General features: G+C 31.9%; 1 protein-coding gene across 4 annotated transcripts in view; it reads left to right on the forward strand.

Moving 5' to 3' along the window:
* The window catches only part of Galk (N-acetylgalactosamine kinase), a 43,143-nt gene extending 34,003 nt beyond the window's left edge, over window positions 1-9,140 (forward strand). For all 4 annotated transcript variants that reach the window (XM_076488657.1, XM_076488655.1, XM_076488656.1 and 1 more), the window contains 3 exons: window positions 2,678-2,902; window positions 4,832-5,058; window positions 7,940-9,140. In XM_076488657.1, coding sequence (XP_076344772.1) covers window positions 2,678-2,902; window positions 4,832-5,058; window positions 7,940-8,105 — 618 coding nt within the window. In that variant the 3' untranslated portion in view covers window positions 8,106-9,140. The remainder of the gene's footprint in view (window positions 1-2,677; window positions 2,903-4,831; window positions 5,059-7,939) is intronic.
* Window positions 9,141-12,408: the final 3,268 nt, after the last annotated feature.

The raw sequence follows: 12,408 nt of genomic DNA on the forward strand, positions 1-12,408 counted from the left end.
TTTTCAACATGACTACGCCCGTCCTCACACAGCCCGACTCACCACTGTCTTCTTGAGACACCACAACATCAACGTTTTTCCCTAGCCCTCCAGATCACCAGATTCAAACCCCATCAAACATCTTTGGAACGAGTTGGACCGACGTCTGCGACGGCGACAACCTCAACCGCGAACTCTACCTTAGCTTGCAGCAGCTTTGGAGGCTGAGTGGATAGCCATTCCACAGGATGTGATTCATCATCTCATTGCTTCCATGGGCAGGAGATGCCAAGCAGTTATTGATGCTCACAGGGGGCATACTCATTATTGACGTTGAGTCACGTTAAACTTCAACTAGTGAGCGTGGACTTCGCCTTTGCAGACTTGGGATGTTCAGCAGTGAATGTGCAAAGTTTCACACATGTCATACAGAACTACCTGGAATAAACTTGTTAACAATATGTCTCAAATTTTGCCTTTTGCATTTCTTTTTTTGAAGAGTATATTAAAATAACACATTTTAGTGAGTTGCATGGTATTTTGAATACAGCACTGTTTAAAATTAGATGTTTTTAATGTCAAAATACCAAGTCTATAGTTTCATACAAATTAGGAACTCAAATTATAAATATTGAGAAGCTAGAATATAAAATAAGAACCTTGTATCTTTTTATTTTCCTGAGATGTGGCTTATGTATTAAATCAAACATGGTGGCCTCGTTCAACTCTTTCCATTTTCTGAAAAGATTTACTATATACTCTCACTACAATACAAGATGTGAATAACCAATCAATAGCTTAGAATGTTCCTTTTGTGGTTTCCTCAGCCATTTTAATCTGCGAAAAGGCTATCATGGTCTTTTTAACCAAGATTTCAAGAAGGTAGGTTGTGTCTTTAGTCTCTGAAGTTTCATCTTAGTTACTTAATAAATTATAGTGGTAATTCTGTAGTATCAGTGAAATTATTTTTGATTTTTTGGTTATTCAACTGTATATGTTAAACCTAAAAATATTGTATTTTATACAAAATTTTAAAAGGTTTAGCAAATGTCAAGCAGCAACTAAGTACAAAAATCATAGTGAGAAGAGATAATTGTTTGATTTCTTCTTGATTTATTGTTCTATATTTTAAGAAAAGTTTAATATATTTCTAAATAGTAATAGTCTGTATATGTATAATAATTGAAATTATTGTATATTACAAAATATTAGTCTACTAAAACACAGACAAGACAAGGAAGACTAAAGGTCAGTTTTATATTACTGGATACCTAACATAAGTGAGCATGCATCAGGTTAGCTAGCTATAACTGGAAGGTCAATATAATAATAATAATAAAAACAAAAAAAAAAATTTATATATATCAAGTGACAGACCCCATATAGTTAAGAGTATGGAAAATAACAAAATAGTCTTATTGAAAACAAACATTTCAAACATATTTAGGATGTTTTGGAGATTATGCAAATATTTGAGATTTTTGGGACAAAGAATTATTATTTTTTTAACTATAATATGAAATTGCTTTGCACTCTAGTAATGAACCTGTTTTCACAAACAAACTTTTAATGAAAACGTTTCATTAAAAAATGATTTTTTATATACAAAATGCTTAATTTTACTAAAAGTCTACCAAATTTTATGAAGATATACATGCTATATCAAAAGGTAGTGCAAATACTTAACATCTACAGATGTGTAGATAAATTCGTAAGTTAAACTGAGCTGATAGGGAAAGGGTTGATATCTGTTGCATTCTTCAGCTGTTTGAGAAATATGATAGTTAAACAGATATGTTGTGGAAACAGCTTTTGTACAACTGACTTGTGTAACTTTTCCAGATGGACATTCTTGATTTTATTGCATACTGTTGCCTTGGATATGTTGATGGCTTTTACAACTGATGTTTTTCCTGTTTTTGTTGTTTTGTGTGGATTGGGCCTGATGCTCCAAGTTGATCAGTATTACTTTGTTTTCTAATACTAATACACACAAGTGATTTCCCTGTACTATAAGATTTAAATCCCCAACCTGAACATGTTTATGATTTGATTGTATGAATATTTTACATTGAAAAGGGCTGTTTTATACGTTCTACAAAAGTGATCAGTTTGTGATGGTATTGCACTGCCTATGAAATACCATGCAATATGAAAACATATAAAATTGTCTGTATAATATCTCCAGTTCAGTACTTTGGTACTAAACCCTTGTCCAGGGCTGCTTATTAGCTGTGAAATTCTCTGGAATTTGGTCTAGTTCAGTAATGTGTGGCAAATTGAAGAAATTGTTTTTTATCTTCCTTTTTTATAAAATTGTAAAAATACACAAAAGAAATTTTGTTTTTTTCCTTTACTTGTAACACTTTACATCAATTATGAGTTTTAATAGTGAAATCTAGAACTACCATTGGTGACAGTTATATTTTTAATTACATTTTTCTAGTTTAGAAATTAAAGAAAGAAAAGGTGAAAAATTTTTTTCTAAGATTCTGGTTGCACCGAAGGTATCACTGTATTCTGTATTGTGATTGAAGTGCTTCATGTATTGGAATACTTTTCATATTTTGTTGAATACATATTTTTAACTTGGAGTTATTTTAAGTTTAAAATGAACATTGGTATTCTTTCCTTTGCTTACTTTGCAATGCTATTCTAAGCACTTTTTGTTATAAGTATATTTATTACACATTTATAGATTTTAGCCAAAGGCTGTGGACTGAATATAACAGAAGTAACTAAGCTGAAAGATGTGCAAGAACTTGCCAATATTCCTGTAGACCAGATGGAGAAGAAAGTGAAGGAAGTGCTTCATGAAAACCCATATAGCCGTGCTGAAGTTTGTCAGATCCTAGAACTAAGTGATTCAGAACTTGAATCTACTCTGCTTAGTTCAAACACAAAGCTCTTGCAGGAATTTAAAGTAAGCAATTCTGTTAAAATATGACTATGACAACTATGATACACAATATGTTGAATGTAAGAAGTATATAGTTGTCCAGATATTTATTCCAATCCTTTTTAAATGTTTCACTAAGTTAGCATTTAGGGATCTTCTACTGCAGAGATGGCTGACCCACAGCAGTGAGGGAGCCAGAATTTTGCAACATACTTTACTGGAGACTCTCTAAAATCTTTCTTGCCACAGAAGAACACAAATAAAGTCTGAGATGAAATTGAGTTTCCCAGTTGTACCACCTCAGTGGTTTCAGACAACACAAATGTTTTTTATTTTGTAATACAAATATTGTTGCTTTTATCAAAATACTCTTATTTTATATATACTGGAACATGAATTAAACCTATTCACTACATGTTTTTGTAGATTTTAGTATACATCTCAAGTGAAAACAGTTTACCTTAAATTACAGGCATAGTGAAATATGCTTTTCTAAGGTGCCACATATAAGCATTTGAAGAGTTGCAAGTTGGCCACCCCTGATCTAATACAAAGTGTATTCAAATTGAATATTGCATGAATCATCTTGATTTATGTATATATTCATCGTTGTTATGTTAGCTTAATAAAATTCAAAGTATGGTTAGCAAGTTAGACAATAGAAAGCTTATTTGATCACTGTCAAATCATGAAAATATTTTAATAAATTCCATTAACAAATAATTAATTTATTATATGAACAAATTTAAGCAATTGTCAGAAGTGAAGAAACTGTCATTTAGGCTTAACTAGTTTTTGTTAAAATTAATTCCAACATTGCAGCAAATTTAAACAATCTGATTTGCTAAGAAAAGGATGCTACTGAGTGATAATGAATTTGATTCAGCAGGTGTCCTCCTCATGGCTGTGACCAATTTGAAATACAATAATCATTATCAGTGTATTCTCACACAACTGACTAGTTTTAAATCAAAAACATTGCATTTATTGCCATTCCTGTGTGAAATCAAAGAATCTGTTTGTGTGATGGAAAGACCCATGTTCTTTCTATATTTTGGCCATTGTGGCTGACACCCTTCAGTTCTTTCTTGTACTACAACATGGGATGAATGGAACTGGTCCATTTTGAATACCATCATTTAAAAACAAGAAAATGATTGAAGATATCTACATACTTTTAAGCCCACTTTGATGTTGAAAGCAGGGTTTTTGACACTGAAGAGGAGGGGAGGAGAAAAAAATGAGAATTTTGTATAAACATTAGCTTGAGGAAATTCAAATCTTAAGTTTTATTCAAAATCAAACATCATTAAGTTTATTTTAAAATATTTACCATAATTTTCATAAGTTTAGAGATAATATTTTTTAAAAATTGTTTATTTTGTTAGTCGTTTTAATAAACTCGTGTGAAAGATATGAAAGGAGACTTTTTTTAAAGTATATAATTATTTAAAAAAATTTCAAAAACAGTTGTTTGTTTCATTTTTGAATAGGTGTGATTTAAAATCTAACAGAATTGTTGAGAAATAAATCATTCAACTGTTGCATTTTCTTCAAATATAGTACTAAAACATAGCAATTTCTTTATTTTACCTGAAATGTTTCTCTTGAAATTTAAGATTATAATTTTTCTAAATTAAAAGTTTGCAAAAAACATACTCATATGTAACTAGGTTGTGCCATAAGCACTGAAAAAAACATTACTGTAGAACATTAAAATATTTTATGTTGATTACAATATCTTCCAATTTTTCAATAAACAGTGTAACCTATAACATCAGATAAAATCTGTTTGTTGTTGTCTTAGTGTCATGTATAATCTTAATTTATCATTTGTTATTTTTAGAATTTAACTAATGCCGTTTTAAGTATGAATAATGTGACACGCATACCTGTGTATCTCTGTAGTGATATTTTAGTTAGAAAAAATGTTTATACTTTCTTTATGTTTAGTTATATCAGCGAGCCCTACATGTTTACCAGGAAGCAAGTCGGGTGTGGAGGTTTAAACAGATATGTGAGAAAAAATCAGAGACTTCTCTTTCTCTGTTGGGTCAACTGATGACAGAGAGTCATGTCAGTTGCAGAGATCTCTATGAATGCAGTCATCCAGAACTTGATGAACTTGTGCAACTGTGTTTGAAAGGAGGGGCATTGGGTTCAAGACTAACTGGTGCTGGGTATGTATTATTAACAGAAAAACACGCTTTACAGTAGACTTCTGTATGAAGCTGTACATGCATTGCAAGTTTAAAAATACAACTGCTATAATACTGAACTGTTACAATTTCCATACTTATTTAGTGAAGTTATTGGATATTTAGTCCTAATGTAAACAAAACATAATGTAGTTCTCAACTTAGTTTACTGCAATCTCTCCCTCCATCTGGCCACTTTTCTCTAATTCGATTACAGCAACATTGTGGGCTCCAAAATGCCCATCAGTTTCCATACTATAACTTAGTACATTTTATATATTTTCATGAAATTCTTCAAGCTTTTAGCAAACATTACAAGTCTTTACAGACAGAAAAAATAATTTTTTTAATGCAGTATTTTTCTTTTAAACTTTGTTCTTGAATATATTGAGTCAGTGTTGACTGCCCTAAGTACAAATATTTTTCACAATAAGATTAAAAATGCATTTCTCTGTTTGAAAATTGTTACAATTCACTTATGTAATCTCTAAAACCTTCCTCATAAGTATCCAGTGTTTTTTAAATAAAACTTTATATCTTATTTTTTCTACCCTAACTCTATACCCATTCACTCAATATAATCAACTGTGTAATGACCGTAAAATAATGTGAAATAAATCTAAGCCTTTGAATAGAAAAGTTAAAATAAATTTATAATAAAGTGGTTTGATTAGATCTTGAATGTAACTCAGTAGCACTTTGTGTTATGCACAGATAGAAATTTAAAGTTTGCATTGGAAGGATTTGCATTATGATATTATATTTTATGGTAAAATGTAATTTAACACAACAGAAAATACTAAATTATGTTTAACTGTATGCCATTGCTACAGGGAATTCTACTTGGTGCCAAGTTACAGTTACAACAGAAAGTGTTCATACCCCTGCATTGTGAGTAGTTTTTTTCCTCATCACTTGAAAAGTATTATGATTAGGATAATGAAAGTAGAGTACATTAAATATTATACTAACACACATCTACATAAATTTTTATGTAAATTAAACGACAAATAAACAGTTTATAAACAAATAACTAAAAATAGGAGGAGCAGAAAGTGTTTCTACAGTTCGGAACGTGTGAAAAAACTGATATTCCCATACAACTAACAATAACTATTCCCATATAACTAAACAAATTTTGTTTAGTTTGGTGAATAAACTACATTATACCATTCCAGAACTAGACGCTTGGTTCATAATTATTGGAATTTAGCCAGCAAAAAATTTACTTCCAGCAATTTGGAACCGTCTCCATCATTATTTGCTTAATCATCATGGCAAACAGGAAACAATTGTCCAGTGATTTAAAAAAACGAATTATTGTAAAATACAAGTCTCGTGTGTCTCTTTCCAGTATTGCTACACAACCTAATGTGCCAAAATCTACTGTTCAAAGCATAATTGCCAAGTTTAAGCTTACAGGATCAACTGTTAACCTCCTTCGTTCTGGACGCTCCACCAAAATTCCAGGGAGAACCAAGAGGAAGGTTCTCAGAGAAGTTAGTATGAACCCTCGTTTAACACGTAATGACATACAGAAACTGGTAAGAGAAACTGGGGTTGAAGTAAGCACCTCTACAGTTACGAGCATGTTATGCTCTTCTGGGTTCAAAGCATGCCGTCGTCATAGAACTCCATGTTTAAAGCCTGTTCATTTAGAAGCACGATTGCGGTATGCAAGAAAGCATGTAGATAAACTCTTTACCTATTGGAAGAGTATTCTTTGGTCAGACAAGACTAAAATAGAGCTTTTCGGCCATACAACGATGTTTGCTATATTTTCTGTAAGGAGGTGGCTCGATCATGCTATGGGGTTCCTTCAGCTCTTCTGGTGCAGGCAGCCTGCAATGCATCAATGGAATAATGAAAAAAGAAGAGTACGCTGATATATTAAGCACTTGTATCAAGAATTATGCTCGGAACTTGAGGCTTGGGCATCGTTGGATCTTCCAACACGACAATGACCCTAAGCACATGTCGAAATATGTGTGATCCTGGTTGCAGAGGAACCATATAAGCGTTCTGGAGTGGCCATTGCAGTCACTCGATCTCAACCCGATTAAAAACGTTTGGCATGAGTTGAAGACCAGGGTTCATCAGCATCATCCGAAACACTTGCAAGAGTTGGAGGCCTTTTATGAAGAAGAATGGAAGAAAATGCCAGTTGAGTACTGTCAAATGATCATGGAGGGCTATGAGGAGAGATTGCATCAAGTAATTCACCTGAAAGGCTTCACAACTGACCATTAAAGTAGATGCACGAACACTTTCTGCCCCTCCTATGATTGGTTATTGGTTTATAAACAGTTTATTTGTCGTTTAATTTACATACAAATGTATGTAGATGTGTGTTAGTATAATATTTAATGTACTCTACTTTCATTATCCTAATCATAATACTTTTCAAGTGATGAGGGAAAAAACTACTCGCAATGCAGGGGTATGAACACTTTCTGTTGTAACTGTAACTTGGCAGCACCAAGTAGAAAAGCTATTATGTGATTTAGTATATATAGAAGATGTATATTTAGTGTAGGAAAATAACAAATTTTGGATCTGGCTCTTCAGTCAAATGTCCAACAAGCCCTGAAAGTTTATACAGTGTTTTTGAATAAAGATTAAAATAATATTCTGTTTCTGTATTTTCTCAAACTCCATTATTCAAATAATTTGGCATAATCTCAAAATAACTTTCTTGGTTGAATCTCTTGTTATTCTGTTTACCTCTTTTGTTGCTTTAAGGGAAATTAGTTCAACCTGAAAAACAATTCTACACACAGTGTTTTGGCATTGTAGTATGTGCCAGTGTCTAATTTGGAAGAGTTCTCATATTTTATTTACTTTTTTTTTTTTTTTTTTTCAGATGGGGAGGTTGTACAGTTTCTCTTGTACCTTTTGAAAAGGTAAATAAATTTTTGGATGAGCTGAAAAAAAATTATTACAGCAAACACTTCAGACGTCAAGAATTGTTTGATACTGCTGTATTCCCAACTAAACCAGGTGGAGGTGCTGTTATTTATAAGGACTAAGAATTATGAGAGGAATGTGTAAATGAACACTTAGCAGTCAAGGCCAGTAACATGCTGTTAGAGTGAAGTACGGTTATATACCCATATATATGTATCATGGATAATGTATTTCACAAATGCAGTTTTTTATTAGTTGATGGTGCTCCTTCTTTTATGGGTAATATTTTTGGTAATGCACAGACATGTTAAATTTTTATAATTATAATAAAGGGGTTAGGTTTTACTTCCTTGTGTGTAAGGAATCTTAATGCTTTGTTTTGATAAAAAGGAGATGCACAATTGGCAGTTTAGTTATTTGTTTAAAATATTGTTTATTGAATGTATTTGTTTCTACATATTTCTTTCAAAGATAATCTTAACCAGTGACAGACAGGGACTTGATTGAAATATAAATACTTTATTAATGTATCCATTAAAAAATGTTCAGTTTGATCATATTAACGAGGATAACGAACCCAGAATTTTTGTTTTATACCTTTGGAAAATCACGTGTTATATCTTAATTTATATTGTATTTTGAGTGAACGTGACCCAAATCCCAGTGTGAAGTTTGGAATTTATAGTAACCATAATGATGCTAAGCTAGAAGTAGCTTTATGGTTTTATTTTCACTCTATATAAAGAGCTTTTTCAGTACTTTGTACTGTCAAATATTTATGACTAGTTTAAAGACTAGTGATAAAAGTCACCGAGTAATAATACCTGCATTATGCTAAACATTTAAGGTTTAAAATTTAATAAAATTGAAAGATTATACTGGTTACTATTACAAATATGATAGTTTAATTTGGATTTTTGGTTCTACTGCCTTGGTAAGAAGTCCTAAAACTTAATATTAAGAAAATAGTATGAGAACCTGTTATACATTACTTGTGATTTTGTAGTTGTGAATATGCTAGTCCATTATTTCCATATTTTACTTGGTTATTATATTTAACATTGGTTTATATATACAAATGTTTTAATGAACAAAATCAACATAAATCTGGTTTGTAATGCTTTTTTACAAGTGTATTAAACATGTTAGAAGGAAGTTTCCCAGTTTTTTTTGTATTTTAAATGTAACAACATAGTTTTAAAAGCTTCTTATCCTCATTTTTGTTATGCAACATAATTAACTTGCTTTATTGTTAGCATCCAAGTTTAGATTACAAGTAAATATTTTTCATCATACTTTTGTTTTCTTTCATAAAACTGACCTCATGACTCTTCAAGAAAGTTATTTTTTTATGTATATATATTTAAGAAGCTTTGTTTGTAAGATATTTTCAGTTACACAAATCTAAGTATAAAGAATGTAATTGGAGGCTTGAAGAAATCAAGTTGGTGTAAACTTTTAAGTTTTCCAACAGAAATGAAACTTTATAATCATTTGATTATATTTAATGTTCGAATATAAAATTATTTATGAGCACTTGTTTAAAACCCTGAGCTAGTGTAAAATACAAGTGACAGTTTTAATATAGGACAGAGATCTATGAGGATGAAACCAAATAAACTTGTTCAAGTATAGATTTAATCATGATTCAGTTTTAGCTGGCATTTGCATCATACTATCAGTGAAAATATTTCTAACTCAGTTGTTTTCTCTTACATTGCATCAAAAATGAACATTTTTCTTCTATCATGTTGTGTTCTAGACATAATTTTAAGATAAAAATTATTGATTCATCACTAGTCACTTTTGCCTCGAGCAGATCATGAGGGTTGCATGCTTATACAAACAGTACCACGAACCCAATTGTAAAGCACATGAAATAAATAATTTTAAGCATTAAGATAGTTGTGGTTGGTGAGAAGCTTCCTTTAGCCATCTTCTTTAGCCAGCATGATCAACATTCTTATCTAATAGGAACTTCTCCACTGTTAAACATTGTACCATACACATTTCTACTGATCAACAACTGTACTTGCTACTACTGCAGCACCAGACATTGTGTCTTTCAATTACTTGTATTATCCATCTTCTCTCTTTGAACAGCACTTTTTTAAGTGTGATCATGTCCATTTGTCTTTCTTCTAGTATCCAGAAATCATAGCAGAACTACAAAACCTGTTCTCCAACATAGCTTTTAACAATGTATAAGGACTACACAAGGGTAATTTACATATCAAGAATACCCACCCAAATCACTGTAACCATGACTTTATTCAACCATTTGTATATACAAGTACAAAATGTAGGTTAAAAGAGTCAAATGATTTAAAACAGAAAATTATCCCACCTATTGACCCTTTAACTAGGGGCTTTATGATATACACAAGTTCTTCTACACGTTTGCATACATGAAGTATTTGTACTTTTAACTTTCGATATTGCATATGTATCTTCACAAAATTTGTTAGACTTTCAGTAAAGATTACAAGTACACTGCTGGCCAAAATCTTAAGGCCAATGAACATAGAGAAAAAATATATATTTTGCATTGTTAGACTCAACCACTTATTTGAGTAGAGCTTCAAAAGATGAAAATAAGGAAAGGGAAAATAAAATTTAAAAACTTTTTTTTAATATTTAATATGGAAAATGTGAACATTATGAAATTAACATAAATACTAGCTGGTCAAAAGCTTAAGACCATATTGAAACGAAGCATTAATCAGTAAACACGTAACGAAATTTAGTAATTTATGTTCAAGCATTAGCATTGTCAACATTTCCCACTGACATCTCCTGTGTTACACTGGGTAAAAACATGGCAAAAGCTGAAAAGTTGACAGAGTTTGAACGTGGCAGGTCTCTCTTGAAGGTCTCGCGTGCCATTGCTGGTGAGATTGGGTGTAGTACAACTGCTGTTGCAAATTTCTTAAAAGACCCTAAGGGATATGGAATGAGAATTTCAAATGGTTGGCCCAAGAAAATTTTGCCGGCATTGAGCAGGATTTGACAGGTTGTCTGGTAAGACACCAGCTAGTCATCGACCCAGATTAAGGCCCTTACAGATGCAGAATGCAGCTCAAGAACAAAAAGACAGGATTTATGAAAAAAAGGCTTTAAAAACCATAAACTTCTTCAAAGGTCATGCTTCCTTCCACACCACAAAACAGCTTGGTTAAACTTTGCTGAGAAGCACCAAACATGGGATGTAGAAAAAGTGGAAGAAGGTTTTGTTCTCTGATGTGAAAAAATTTAACTTGAATGGTCCAGATGGGTTCCAACCTTACTGGCACGATAAGGATATCCCACTGGAGACATTTTCTACACAACACAGCAGTGGAGGTTCCATCATGATCTGGGGTGCTTTCTCCTTCCATGGAACAATAGAGCTTCAGTTCCTTGTTGATTGTAGGCTCTCACTTGTGTGGAAATGACTAGATCTTTCAGCAGGATAACTCTGAAATCTACGATGCCCACTGGACAAAGGACGTTTTTACGTGCCAAATAATGTGATTATTTTGGATCATCCAGCATGTTTGCTCGAACTAAACCTCATTGAAAATGTTTGGGGATAGATGGCAAGGAAAGTCTATAGAAATGGATGTCAATTCCAAACTGTGCATGATCTTTGTGAAGCCATCTTCACCACTTGGAATAACATTCCAGCCAGCCTTCTGCAAATATTATATCGACCATTTCAAAGCAAATGTTTGAAGTTATTTGCAATGATGGCCATGCAACTCTCATCTGAGACCTCTTGTTGGGCATTTCTTACCCTGTTTAGGACTTCTTTCTGGTATGGTCTTAAATGTTTGACCAGCTAGTATTTAGGCTAATTTCATAGTGTTCACATTTTTCCTATTAAATGCTTCAAAACTTTTTTTTTATTTTCCCTTTTCTTATTTTCATCTTTTGAAGCTCTACTCAAATAAGTGGTTAAGTCTAACAATGCAAAATGAATATTTTTTCTTTATATCCATTAGCCTAACGATTTTTGCCAGCAGTGTATTTTATATACACAAAATCTAATTTTAACAGGAAAATTTATCCTACCTACTAACCCTTTCACTATGGGCTTTTATGATATACACAGGTTCTACACATTTGCACTCTTAGCTTTCGGTACTGCATGTGTATCTTCAAAAATTTTGTTAAACTTTCAGTAAAGATTACAAGTATATTCTATACACAAATTCTGATTTTTTAATGAAGTATTTTTACTGAAGATTTGTTTGTGAAAATAATCTGTTTTGTTACTTGTCCGAGTGCAACGTAATTTCATGTTATGATTAAAAACTATTCTTCATCCCCAAAATCTCAAATGCATTTCAAATGTTTGTTTTCAGTAATACTTTATATTGTTATGTTCTATATTCTAACTATGTGGGGGCTCTAACTTAACATGTATTTACTGTATATTTATTA

Source organism: Tachypleus tridentatus, chromosome 2, assembly GCF_004210375.1.
Source record: "Tachypleus tridentatus isolate NWPU-2018 chromosome 2, ASM421037v1, whole genome shotgun sequence".
NCBI classification, from domain to species: Eukaryota; Metazoa; Arthropoda; class Merostomata; order Xiphosura; family Limulidae; genus Tachypleus; species Tachypleus tridentatus.